Below are 13,798 nucleotides of genomic sequence, written 5' to 3'. Positions count from 1 at the left end.
CGGACACCAGCTCCAGTGGGCAGGGGTGGGCTGGCAACAGGATGGTGGGTCAGCCCTCCTATTGGGCAGAGTGTAGGGCACACCCTCACTCCGCCAGCCCGGGGTCCCCTCTCAGGATGGATGCCTGCCATGCACGAGGCCAGCTCACATCCACACAGCCTGCCTCCCCTGCACATGCTAATAAACCTGACCCAGGCAGGAGGAAAAGGACCTTTGCTGGCTGCCATGTGAGGACAGACCAGGCGCAGCTGCATCCGGGACCCCAGGCCTTCTGCGGGGTCTGTCTCTTGGCCGTGCTTCCTCCAGTGACCTACCCCCAGGCTCTATCAATGGCAAGATGGCACAGCAGCTCGGCTCCCCTCCTCTTGGGTTCTGGGGACAGGAGAGCGAGTCTCCTCCATCTGCTCTGGGGCCATGTCCATCCTACCCATCATGGGGGCTTACCCAGGCCCTGGATGCCCCTGGGTGGAGCCAACTATACCCCCAGCCTAGGGCCGTTTGGGGATTCTGTTTCCCCTGACAGTGCCCCCACCCATTATGGGACAGTTTTTTCATAGAGTTCTTTCTACATCAAGAAAACCTACCCTCCATGGGGCTTCTGCCCTGTCTTCTTGGATCTGCCCCAGGATGGGCCCACCAGGACCTGCAGGCAGCCCTGGCCTCCCAGGGCTTCTCCTCTGGGGGCAGAACACTCAGCCCCTCAGATCTTTCCCAGGCCCGTCACTGCAGCCAGGGGAGGGTGTCAGCTCCTCTCCTTAGATATGGAGTCCAGGACTGACCACTGTTCCCTAGCAGTGCTCTGCCCAGGGAGGTACGGGGGACCCTTCCTCTGGAGCTTTGTGAAGCTCCATCCCAGTATTGACGCTCAGTGAGCTTGTCGTCCATTCTGAACCCCGGCCAGCCAGGCCTCTTCCATCCTGTTAGGGTTGCAGATTGCTTCAAATAATGTCACCTGGGTAAGGCCTGGGAACCGAGACTTTAGGAAGCTCCCCAGGATCAGATGCTCTGCCCTAGTGCCTGATGCTACCTGAGGGGCTTCTGCAGACACAGATCAGACCTTGCCACTCCCCTACTCAAACTCTGCTGGGTCTCCCTGGAGTGGCGCAGGCCGTCCGCGCCTCACTCACCCTGCCAAGCTTCTCTCATCCTGCTGGGCGGGTCTCCACCTGGGCACACCTGCTCTCCCAAGGTGTGGTTCCTGGCATGCTCAGCCTCCTTTCTCCACCTAGCCTGCCTGCTGAAGCCTCCTTGAGAGGCAGCTGGGCACCCTAGGGTGGGTTCCATGCAGACCTGACTCTCGGCCTCCCAGCAGCCTGGGGCAGCCTTCCCTATGTCTTGGAAGCCCTCCCTTGTTTGCCTTCTCCCTCTCTGGCTGCTTCTACCCTGCTTCTGGAATTGTGTCAGGAGGGCCATCTCCACAGTGGGCATGTTGGCCTTGTCCCTCCACCCCCATCTCAGCAGTGACCCCCATACTGCCACGGTGGCCCTGGGCTTTGGTTTCCTCTCCCTTTAGAAACTCCTCCTGGGGTATCTGAGGCCATCCTTCCCACTTTCCACCATTTCCATGGCAGCTCCTCTGGCTCTGCAGCTTTACCCACAGAGGGGCCCTCCCCACCCACCCCTGAGGGCGGCCCCCCTTCCCACCCAACCCCAACAGAAGGTCCCCTTCCCTACCCACCCCCAACAGAGGGTCCCCTCCTCACCCACTTCCAACAGAGGGTCCCGGGATGGAGCTCTCTTCCCAAGGCCATAGCCTGCCTGCCTGCCAGGGTGTTGGCTTCTGTCCTGGCCCCTTCCCCATGAAGCCCCCTCCTCACTTTCCTGCTCATCTCTATAAGAAGGTCCCCTTTGGCCCCAGGTCCTGGGCTTCTCTTCTGCTAAAGCCTCACCAGGCCTGGAAGCCTCAGTGCCTGGAGCTGTCCCATACTTGCCCCTTCCCAGCACAGTGTCCCCTGGGCACTGGGCTGTCCATCTCCCGGGCTGCCACCCTGCTGCTGAGCTCTGAGGATGGCCTCCTGTGGGCCGGAGCCTAGGGCTGCATGGACTCCTGGCCGCCAGGCTCTCCTTACTCCCTCAGCTGCTATCCTTTGAGGGAGGGACCACTGGGAGGCCTAGGGGTGGAGGGGCACCCACATGCATTAGAAATTCTAAGAGGGGTGGGTCTTGACAGATAACAAGTAAACACCAGGGGCACCAGTCCCGGGCCTAGTGGTAGGGAACCTCCCAGGGTGCTGCAGATGGCAGGGCTGGGCTGCTCAGGGAGGAGCCCTGCGGACACCCAGGTGGGGTGAAGCAGGTGGCCCGGCTGGGGGGCAGGTCGAGGAAGTGGGGCTGGGTGATGAGAAATGGACTCTAGGGGAGTGAGGTGAGTCAGGGCCAGGCTGGAGGCATGGCGTATCCTGCATAGATGCCGGTGTTGGCGTGGGCGGGGGGTTCCCTGGGTACAAAGAGGTGACGAGGGACCTGCAGATGGAGGGTCACCTTGCTGTGGGCTGCACTGACCACCAGGGCCGGTTTGCCCCCAGGGCAGGCACCTCGTCCCCTGACCAGCTGCTGCCCTTTCTGTCCCGCCCCCGCCCCCGCCCCCGCCCCCACCCTCTGCCTGCACTAATGTCGCCACATGCTGGGAGGCCCACAGGCTGGGGAGGCACCCACAGGGCCACGGGCTGTACAGAGTTCTCCTTGGGTGCTTGTTGGAGCGGGGGAAGGGGACAGCAGTTTAGGGAAAAGTCCCAAGAAAAGGCCTGGCGACAGCTGTTGGAGGAAAGGCACTGCAGTGAGGAAGGAGGGAGGGAGGGAGGGAGGGACGAGGAAAGGAAGTAAGAGCTCAGGTGCTGAGCAGATAGGGGGTCAGGCAGGGCCAAGCAGCAGGACCCCGCGGGGCAGGGATGCAGCCGGGCAGGTCTGCAGAGGAGGGGTGGCTCTGTGTCCACTCACCCAGGGCAGAAATGCTCCCATCCCCCCAGCTGCAGAAAAGAGGAAGACATACAGGCTGGCTCCCAACCACACTTCCCTGCCTCCTGCCCTTCCCCCAGTCTCTCGCGCTCCACTCAGGCTGCCACTGAAGCCATGGGCTCCCAGTGGGGAAGGGGCTGCTGGGCTCAAGCCTGGGTACCCAGGGCAGTTGGCCAGGAACATGGCCCAGGAGAAGGCTGAGGAGGGTGTGGTAGCAGTATACCTGGCTGGAGATGGAAGGAGGGTGGGATGGGGGCTGCCTGGACCCAGCCAGACCAAGAGTCATTGAGCCTCAGGCAAGGAGGGCCCCCAGGTATATGGATTTGGGGTGCATATGGATACATGGAACCCCAGAATCCCAAATGTCAGGGCCAGAAGGTATTTATCTCAGTGAGCCTAGCCTGGGATTCATCTGGGGTCAGGTGATAGCATAATGGCACAGCCACAGTCTCCTGGCCCCGGTCTCATCTTTCCTGAGGGAAATGCAGCCCAGGGTTTAAGTCCATGGTCCTAGACAAGCCGATGAACAACCTGGGGCCCATCTACTGCTTGGAATGCAAGCTCGGAGGAGATGCCAAGGCTCTCGTTTAGGACCTGAACTGCAGACCCCACACAGGACCCAGGGAAGGACTATGCCCGGCCCATTGCCACCACCATCCACAACTGGTCTACTTCTGCCTTGGCAGCTCCGAGCCAGAGCAGGAGACTGAGGCCTGGAGTGGACTCCTGGGGCACTGGAGAGGGGGTGATGAGCTTAGAAGCCTAGGTGTCACCATTGTGGACAGGAAGAGAGGAAAGGGCCTGACCTCCGACCTGCTCCTGCGGTTGGTACCCGGATACCTGCTCCCCGACAAGGAGCCAGCAGCCCTGCATTGTGGGTGCCTTTGATGCAGCTCTTCCCACTCCAGCCAAAGTCAAGTGTAGCGGAGAGGACAAGCTCGGGCTGAGGGTTGGCAGCACCTATGGAGGGCCTGCAGGATAGCTGTTCCTACTGCAGAGCAGGCAGCTCCCACATCGTCTTGCAGGGGACCTTGGGATGGCCACCAGGCCTGTGGAAGGGGCTCCCTGGCCCATGTCCCAGGGCCCTCCCCTGTGCAACCTGACCTGCATCACACTTGATTCCTCTGGCCCAGGGCAGCTGCTAGGGTGGAGCAGCTGTGCCCTGCAGGGCCCTGTGGCTTCTTAGTCCCTGGAGTCCTACGCAGTCTACGCAGGACAGGAGCAGGTTCTGGATGGACTGACACAGACATGAGACTCAGGGATTCTGAGCAGGTGCCTAGACATGATGGGTGGTCCCTGAGCTGGAGCTCCTGGCCATGGATACTTAGTCGTCCCTGCCCCAGCTCTATCCACTGCTCCCAGAAGCAGCACTGGCCTTTCCTTGACCAGGGCAGCTGGCCGCAGATACAGCCCCCAGTGCGCCCAAGAATGCATCTGAGACCAGAGGCTGCCTCTTGGCGTCAGGGGGTACCAGTCACCCCTGAAGTCCCCTGGCATCCCAGACCTCACACACCTGTCCTCTTCCCCCCAACAGCACAACAGACGTGCACACGGTGGCCTCCCTGCTGAAGCTGTACCTGCGGGAGCTCCCCGAGCCCGTGGTCCCCTTCGCCAGGTATGAGGACTTCCTCAGCTGCGCCCAGCTGCTCACGAAGGACGAGGGGGAGGTCAGTGGCTCCTGGGGATAGCTCCTGGGAGATGGGCTGGCTGGGTGGCAGCCTGTAGACTCAGGACACAGACTCTGACTTTTTATGAATTTTCATGGCACATGGATCCTGTGGAGGCCTGCTCTGTGTTGGGGGTGTGGTGGGGGCCTGGAGCATCCTGCTCGGGTGGGGGAGGGGCCAGGGCATCCTGCTTAGGTCGGGGAGGGCTGGGGCATCCTGCTGTCTGGAGCCATACCTGTCTGCGGCCTTGGTCCCTGGGAGGGGTGGGTCCGATGTCCCCAGCTCTGGCTGCCACACCGGTAGGTGTTCACACTCCCCACACCCGACTCAGGCCACTCAGGCCTGTCATGGGCTCAGAAACAGGGAGACCTTTTATTTATATCTTGCTTCCTTCCCAAAAGAATTTGAGCTGGCTCCCAGGACAGATGAGCCAGCCCTCCCGTCCCCACCCGTGCAGGTGCTGGTCTGCAGCCCCAGGTGGCCCAGGGCCAGGGAAGGACTGTTTGCCTTCCCTGCAGCCATGTGGGAGATGAGGGCTCATTATCTGGCAAATATTTGTGTCTTGATAAGTGAGCTGAGTGCTGGCCCTGACATTCCTCCACGGGCCCCGCAGAGGCTCACCCCTCACACCAGTTCCTTGGAAGCAAGTTAGATTCCCGGGAGGTCACAGCTGGGCCCTGGCCACTCCTTGAGGGGAGGTGGAGGTGGTGGAGCCCTCTGGTCCGTTGGGGCTGGGCTGCCATAGCCCCCACCTCCCTTCTCCTTGCCTACCCCTCCTCGCAGTCAGAGAAGGGTCAGGGGCCTCATTGCCGGTGTTTGAAATTCTGTTCTCCATTCCTAAGGGCACTCTGGAGTTGGCTAAACAAGTGAGCAACCTTCCTCAGGCAAATTACAACCTGCTCAGATACATCTGCAAGTAAGCGGCGTGGCAGGAGGGGAACCACACTTTCCTGCACTGGCTCCACACTCCCCCAGCCCCACAGCGAGACACATAACTCTTCCTTGTCAGAGGGGGGCCCGGGTCATTCCCCACCCTGCACAGCCTCACCCAGCGTGGACGAAGCAGGCAGTGGAAAAGCACAGACCCTGAGTTCACGAAGCTTACAGTCCCATGGGAGCAGCTGGTTTTAAACAGCCCTGGGTAGATAATTCCAGAAGGGACATACCCTCTGTCCCTCCTGTGTGTCTCTTGCCATCCTGTCCCCCCAGGCATCTGCCCCTTGACCCCAACCGTTCATGTATCCCCATCCTAGACACTGAGAAGGGGCATGCAGGGGCAGCGCTGACTGGGGTCTGGGACTTCCCAGAATTTGCGCCCACTACAATGTGCAGAGTTTTGTCCTCCTTTCACACAAATAGCAGTGGGCCCTTGTCCCAGTGACCTTTACTTCTGATGGCCCTCTTGGGCCCCAGGGGAAGCCTGCCCTCATCGAGCCTGGCAGAGGCAGGCTGTACCCAGTGGGCAAAAGCCCACAGGCAGCAGGGCTCAGCAGGGGTGTGGTGGGGCGTCCAGGCCGCGCACAGGAGACTGGGCGTCAGAACTTGCTTCTTTGATGACTGCTGCTTCCTTACTTTGTAGGTTTCTGGATGAAGTTCAGGCATACTCAAACGTCAACAAGATGAGTGTCCAGAATCTGGCAACCGTTTTTGGACCTAACATTCTGCGGCCACAGGTAGAGGACCCAGTGACCATCATGGAAGGTAAGTGGGAGGTGCACCTGGTGGCCCTGGGTGCTGCTGGGGTCTGGGCTCATCTTGGTCCGGGGCAAGTCCTTGGAACCGTCCCAGCCCAGGGCCAGGCCAGTAGGAGGGGTGGCTCAGGTGGCATATCTCCATCTCTGCAGACTTGGCAGGAACTTCTGCAGACCTCACCCCCCCGACCCCCATGAGGTCCAGCTATAAGATATAAAGGAACTTTGCCCTGCGATGGGCAACAGCAGGTCACTGGGTGCAATTAGAATGGCCAGGGGTTTCTGTGGATGGAAGAGGCTGGAGGAATGGGAGAGGTCAGCACTCTTGCCCTTGGACACAGACATGTTTGCTTTTCTTTTACAATTAAGCAATTGTCATAGGTTCCTGGATGTCAGCTTTGCAAACCCTGGAGAATTTCTCTATGATAAATAACAATAAGTGATGAAAAATAGCAGCAACAGCAGCCGCTTTCAGTAAGCTTCTACCAAGTGCTTTGTATCACCTCATTTCAGGCTTTACAACCAGCCTGTGCTGTGGTAATCGCCCCCACTTTAGATGAGGAAACTGAGGCCAGTCAGCCAGACTTAGCAAAGGGCACAGGTGTAGGCTGCCATAGAAAAGAGAGCCCACCTCATAGGGCCCATGGAACACTGTCCCCAGTGGAGTATGCATGAGAGATGTGCTGCTCAGACAGGAAGCCCACAGCTGAGGCTGTTCTTGCCCCTTATCCCATGTTGAGGGACATGGCGGAGTGCTTTTGCTCAAGTCCCCACTTTGGTCTGCCCTGGCTGGGTCTCCCACCCCAGGGCCCCTTGAGGCCAGGAAAACACAAGCTCCCACCTGCCTGGTGGTACAGATGCTTGAGGGGGGAGGCCTGCCCTGCCTGCTTCATGGAGTTCCTGCTTCACCTAGGTTCTTGGCCTCAGAATGCCTTCCTTGACTTCTTCCAGGATTTCTAGTCAACTTCAGTGGGAGAGTCCACCCTGGCACTCAGCCCTCCCTCCTACCCGGGGGACCTCCTAGCGTCTGGCCTTTGTGGTGAGGGTGGCAGGAGGGAATGAGGCAGCTGGGTAGATGCCCTGGTCCTTCCTGCACTGCCCACCTCCGCTGCGGGCCCCCACCCCACCACCGCAGGAACTGAGTCCCCAGGACTGAGGGCTGCATCTCAGGGGCCTTGGCCTAGAGACGGGGGATTGTGTGTGTGCAAGATTATATGTATGTGGGATTCTGGGGGGTGGGAAGGGTGCACTATGTGTGCGATTGTGTATGGGGGAATTTGGGGAGGCTGCGGAGGGTGCATTGTGTGTGCAGTTGTGTGTGGGGGATTTTGGGGAGTGGGTGGGGTTCATTGTGAGATTGTATATGGGGGGATTTGGGGAGGCTGGGTGGGGGATTTGTGTGTTCACTTGTGTGTGTGTAGGGGCTTTGGGGAAACTGGGCAGAGTGCATTGTGTGTGTAATTTTATGTGTGTGGGATTTTCGGGAGTGGGCATTGTATGTGCGATTGTGTGTTGGGGGATTTGGGGAGGCTGGGTGGGTGCATTGTCCAGTTGTTTGTGTGTGTGGGACTTTGGGGGTGGATGGGGTGCATTGTACGTGTGATTGTTGGGGGGATTTTAGGGGGTGGGCGGGGTGCACAGTGTGTGCAATTGGATGTGTGTGACCCCACACAGGAAAGATGGCTCTATTCCCTGTCCCAGAGCTCTATGCTCCCAGAGTGTGGACATTCAGGCATGGCAGTTGTCAGCAGTACAGGGGGGTGACATGGGGCAGCCGAGAGAGTTCTGGCATCTCAGGTCCCAGGTTCCAGTTCCAACCTGCCACCTGCTCACCCTGCAGCCCTGGTGCCTGCTTCCTCACCCCACCCCAGCAGGAGGGCGTGGCGCAGGCACAGTGCTTCCTCCCTGCTTGAGGCTCTGTGTCTGAGGAAGGCGGTTCTGCGGCCCCATCCTGCTGTCCTGCCTGGAGTTGGAGGGTGTGTGGTCCTTTCTTCTGGGCGGATGAAGGCTCCCTTGAGGGGCGGCCTGGCTCTGGGGACAGGGCCAGCTCCCACGAAGCTGCAGCTTCTCCATGACTGGCAGAGCGAGCCTGGGCCGAGTGGCTGGCAGCAAGGCCCTTCTCCGCCTCTCTTCCCGGCAGGCACTTCCCTCGTCCAGCACCTGATGACCGTCCTCATCCGCAAACACAGCCAGCTCTTCACGGCACCGGTCCCAGAAGGGCCCACCTCCCCGCGCGGGGGCCCGCAATGCGCAGTGGGGTGGGGCTCCGAGGAGGTCAACAGGGACAGCCAAGGAGAGCCCAGCGGCCCCGGCCTGCCCGCGCACAGGACCTCTTCCCTGGACGGGGCGGCCGTGGCGGTGCTCTCCAGAACAGCCCCCACGGGGCCGGGGAGCCGGTGCAGCCCTGGAAAGAAGGTGCAGACCCTGCCTAGTTGGAAGTCCTCCTTCCGGCAGCCGGGGTCCCGATCGGGAAGCCCGAAGGGGGGCGGCTCATCCCTGGAGGTGCCCATCATCTCCTCCGGCGGGAACTGGCTCATGAACGGGCTGTCCTCCCTGCGCGGCCACCGCCGGGCCTCGTCGGGAGACCGGCTCAAGGACTCGGGCTCCGTGCAGAGACTCTCCACCTACGACAATGTGCCCGCGCCGGGCCTGGTCCCCGGCATACCCAGCGTGGCCAGCATGGCGTGGTCCGGGGCCTCGTCCAGCGAGTCGTCGGTGGGGGGCTCACTCAGCAGCTGCACGGCCTGCCGCGCCAGCGACTCGTCCGCCCGCAGCTCCCTGCACACCGACTGGGCCCTGGAGCCCTCCCCGCTCCCCAGCAGCAGCGAGGACCCCAAGTCCCTGGACCTGGACCACAGCATGGACGAGGCGGGCGCGGGTGCCAGCAACAGCGAGCCCAGCGAGCCGGACAGCCCCACCCGGGAGCATGCGCGCCGCTCCGAGGCCTTACAGGGGCTGGTCACTGAGCTCAGAGCCGAGCTGTGCCGCCAGCGGACTGAGTACGAGAGGAGTGTGAAAAGGTAACGTGCTGCCCCGTGGAGCCTCCTGTGACGGGGCGGAGCCTGCAGGGAGAGCTGTGCTCTTGGCACATGGGCGTCGGCCCCTGACCTCTGGGCCGCTGGTCCTGGAAGCCAGCCTCAGAGAGGGGAATCCTCGCTCTGGGAAAGCCCTGGGACTGGCAGGCTTGGCACGCAGTTAGTCTGGCACGCAGTCAGTCTGGCACGCAGTCAGCGCTGCAGAGGCCTGCTGACTCCACGCGAGTGGGAATGCTTGCCCAGCCTGCCGGGGACCTTTGCCGCAGGGGTGGAAACAGAGTCAGTGTGCAGTCTGCAGCCAGGGAGGGGGCGGCCCCTGGAGGCAGGTCGCAGGCTTGTCCCAGTATAAGGGCTCATAGCCTGGATGCTGAGCGCCAGGAAGTGCCCAGGCCCCAGGCCAGCCAGGCTGGAAGTGAGGACCCCTTCCTTGATGGGATCAGAATCCGGTTTCCCTGCTGAACCAAGCCCTCATGCCCGCCCTTGTCACAGGATGGTTGTGCTGCACCCTGAGGCTTACAATCTCACTAACAGAGGGCCAGAGTTCCAGCCTCCCATGAGGACCCGGGTTCCCCTCTGCAGTGAGGAACCTCAGCTCCTGGAGACCAGGTTCTCCAGCGCAGGGAGTTTCCCTTAGCATCTCAGACTCCTTGGCCCCTCTGGCTGCAGGTCCCCGTTAGCCGGCCGACCTGTTCACCTGGGTCCCACCCACTAGCAGGGAATTCCTTTATCCATTAGAGGCAGTGGATGGATGTGGAAGGCATTCCTGCCACCCACTCTGAGCCTGTGATTTCCACTGGGAGCTGGAATGGCAGCCCTTGCCCTTTTGCTCTGCTGACAGCTGTTCCCTGGGTGATGGAGAGTGCCAGGCACGTACAGGCACGGTGTCTGCAAAAGGAAGAGACAGGAGAGGGACCTTGAGGGCAGAGGCCTCTGCCTTGGGGGAAGTCACAGCAGGCAGTGCCTGAGCCAGGCAGGGCTGGAAGGACCCATAGGATGGAGCCGAGAAAGGAAATAGTATCCGCAGAACCCAAGGGCCTCCAGAAATATAGTAGAAGATGCTATCTGCTGCAGATGAGCTCACAGACCAAACTACAGGGTATGTGGGAAGTCTTACCATACAGAAGGCTGTCCATGCAGAAGGCTGGGCTGGACCAGCTGCGCCAGTTGTGTGCTGAGTGCCTGGAGCTCCTCCGGCCTGCTCTGAGGCCTGGTTTCTCAAGGGAGATGCAGGGCTGTTGGACTCCGGGTCAGACTACTTGGATTCTAGTCCCAGCTCCACCAGGGATTGGCTGAGTGTCCCTGGCAGGATCTTTGGGCCCCAGTGACCTCACCCATTTGTCCTGAGTATTAAGTGACTCACAGTGGATGAGAGCGCTCGGGAAACTTTGCTGCTCACATTAACTCCTGCCTGCTGGCTGGAGGTAAGATGAGGTTCCCAGAGGAAAAGGGACAGCAGTGGTAGCCCTTGTGGAGGGACTGTACTCACTAGCAGAGTGGTCTGGGTTGTTGTCTTGGTTAGAGGGAGGGTCTAGAGTGAGGAAGGTCTCTGAGCACAGGAAGGAAGGCGAGGGCATTAGCACCTGTCCTGTCCAGCAGGTGACTGGGGAATGTGTGTCCTGTTCTCTGGAAGTATGGAGCCATCGGGTGGGGGGTGGGGTGAGGATGGCCTTGTCCTGGCTCCTAGGACTCTGGTCAGAGCCCCTCCCCAGGGCCCTGCTGGGGAGTCAGCCTTCCTTCGTGCATTCCCAAAAGAGAACCTGTTTTCTGTGAAGTACCAGATGCTGTGCAGGTGGCCACAGTTGGGGTGAAAACTGATCAAAATCTCTGTCTGCATTCTTATTTGGGTTGCAGGGAGACAAAGACCATAAGCACGATACATTTTTAAAAATACACAGTGTGTTAGAAGGGAGATGAAGGAGGGGAATATAGAGCAGCATGGAGGGGAGCGGAGAGGAGCCTCAGGGTAGAAGGTTGGAGGGCCCTAGGAAGGAGACCCCAGAGCTGCAGCCAGCACTGACCCCAAGACCCCTGCAGGCGGGGAGAGTCAGGGGCTGGGGACTGGAGATGTGTGGGGCGGGGGCAATGCTCTGATTTTTCGTGGAGTGAGATGAGAATGAAGTGAGAAGCCGATGGAGGGTCTTGGCACATTGGGCACTTTGACAGGTGCACCTGGATGCCGTGCCGAGCAGAGCTTGCCAGGGGACAAGGGCAGAACAGACCAGTTAGGAGGTGTGGGAGTCTAGGCCTGACCTATGGGGGGTGTGGCCCTATGGGGCAGCAGGTGGAGGTGGGGGAAGCGGCCAGGTGCTGAGCATTATTTTGAAGGTAGAGCCAAAAGGTTTTGCTAACTGATCAGATATGGGGCCGAGAAAAAGAATGGACCCAGGGGAGGACATCATTGTTCAGCTGAGCAGCTGAGGGAAGGTGTTCACCAAGAGTGCACCAGGGCTGCGGAAGGGTGGTCTGGAGATGAGGGTCAGGGCCCTTTAAGTCAGAGATGCTGATGAAATGGTGCAGGGTCATCAGCGTGTAGTTGGGGCTTGGAGTCTTGAGCCTGACAGAGAAGGAAGAGGGGAGGTCCAGGCCCGAGCCAGGGGCAGCAGTGGGGAGGTGGGTGGCTTCTCTCTGACAGCTGTCTGTGCTCCTGGTGGGGAGGGCTCAGGCCATGCTTCAGGCTCAGTGATGAGGATGGAGGCTTCGTTTTGGTGGGTTGGGGAATCTGTGTTTGTTCATCATGCACCACGAATCAGGTGCTGTGCTGGACCCTGGCATGTTCCAGTCCATGGTTACCAGTGCTCTGAGGAGCAGTTACCCTCTGCATTTCACTGTGGTTTGTGTCCTGTCCACAGCCATGTGGCTCAGAGGTCACCAGGCTGGGCGTTAAAATCCAGCATATGTTCCCAGGGGCTGGGCTCAGGTGTGTCCCTTTGGACAGACAGAAGCTCGTCGTCTGGTCAAAAAGACGGCCGTGCCAACCTTGGCACACTGCGGCATGAGCCTGCATGGAAGCGTGTGGTATAGGCTCTGGTGGCGCAGAGGAGCACCATTGTGACCTGCTGGGGAGGATCACAGGAAGTAGCATCATGGAGGGGGCGCTTGAGCTGAACATGACGGGCGAGCAGGAATGGAAGTGACCACCCCACAGGATCTTCTGTGGGTCACCACGTGTGGCTGGATCGTGGGGACAGTGTGGGGAGCCGCAGGGAGCTGTGGGAGGGGAGGCCACAGCACAGGCGCAAAGGCCAGGGGACAGTCCGAGTTCCCACCCTCCCCATGCAGGGGCCTGTACTGTTCCTACCAGCTGGCAGGGATCCCATACTGCACTGGAGGGGCAAATGCGGACCGAGCGAGGCACCGAAGGCATGGATCCTTGTGTTGGCATTTCGGGATCACAGGCCCAGGGGAGCTAGGGGAGCTATGGCAGGGGGCAGTTTGCTCATGGGTGAAGTACTGGGGTTCTTGTGAGGAGTAGATGAGCCGGGGTTTCCTCCTGCCACCATGGCTTGGCCTGACCCTTCAACCCACAGTGCACACAAGCAGGGTACACCCATGGGACAGTGAACCTGGCCCGCAGAGTGTCAAACAGCATCTCTCCTTGACTTTTCAGAATCGAAGAAGGGAGTACTGACCTGAGAAAACGAATGTCTCGGTTAGAAGAAGAACTGGACCAGGAAAAGAAAAAATACATCATGCTGGAAATAAAGCTGCGGAACTCTGAACGGGCGCGGGAGGACGCGGAGAGGAGGAACCAGCTGTTGCAGAGGGAAATGGAGGAGTTTTTTTCGACACTAGGAAGCTTGACTGTTGGGGCAAAAGGTGCCAGGGCCCCAAAGTAAAAGGAATGGCAGAGCTCACTTCTGTACCACGTCTGCTGGTCTCCAGCCATGTATGGAGTCAGAAGCCTCTGTATCTCTGGAGCAGCCAGGCGCTCTGGAGCCAGCTGGAGAGAGAGAGATCCTGATACCTCTGTGGGGACTGTTGGGACCCCACACACTCCAGGTGGGATCAGATGCTGCTCCAACCGTGCAGCTCCTGGTGAGGGTCAGAAGGGGACGGTACCAAGAGTAGCGCTTAGCCCTTACCCAGGAAATGTCCTTCATGGCCACAGAAATGGAGGGCACCCAGGATCCAGGCAGCCACCGAGAACAGTCAGCTTTCTTTATTAAATGTGCTCACAAAGCATGGTGCCTTGTTACCTGGCTCGTTTTTCATGCCGCGCAATACAGGGCACAATACAGGACCGCTCCTGTTTCTCCAAGGGCTAGGAGCCCCCTGAGGTATGCCCCTGGGTGGAATAGTACAGGCATTGTGAAGTGGGATGTGAAGCCCCCCGAGGGGCAGCAGCCTTGTGCTTTCAGTTCTCTCGTCTGCATGCTCCAGGTGGGATGCCTTTCTTTACTCCCCCCCGCCCCCTAGCCATCTGGACCTCTGCATCTAGTTTCTGTCTTGG

General features: G+C 59.9%; 1 protein-coding gene across 7 annotated transcripts in view; it reads left to right on the top strand.

Moving 5' to 3' along the window:
- Nucleotides 1–13,530, top strand: part of ARHGAP22 (Rho GTPase activating protein 22) — a 158,231-nt gene extending 144,701 nt beyond the window's left edge. For all 7 annotated transcript variants that reach the window (XM_024253374.3, XM_024253375.3, XM_024253373.3 and 4 more), the window contains 5 exons: nt 4,490–4,622; nt 5,465–5,538; nt 6,202–6,323; nt 8,454–9,333; nt 12,956–13,530. In XM_024253374.3, coding sequence (XP_024109142.2) covers nt 4,490–4,622; nt 5,465–5,538; nt 6,202–6,323; nt 8,454–9,333; nt 12,956–13,184 — 1,438 coding nt within the window. In that variant the 3' untranslated portion in view covers nt 13,185–13,530. The remainder of the gene's footprint in view (nt 1–4,489; nt 4,623–5,464; nt 5,539–6,201; nt 6,324–8,453; nt 9,334–12,955) is intronic.
- Nucleotides 13,531–13,798: the final 268 nt, after the last annotated feature.

The sequence above is a fragment of the Pongo abelii genome, chromosome 8 (assembly GCF_028885655.2).
Source record: "Pongo abelii isolate AG06213 chromosome 8, NHGRI_mPonAbe1-v2.0_pri, whole genome shotgun sequence".
Classification (NCBI taxonomy): Eukaryota; Metazoa; Chordata; class Mammalia; order Primates; family Hominidae; genus Pongo; species Pongo abelii.
The sequence above is the reverse complement of the archived record's forward strand: the minus strand, read 5'-3'. Positions and strand labels throughout refer to the sequence as shown.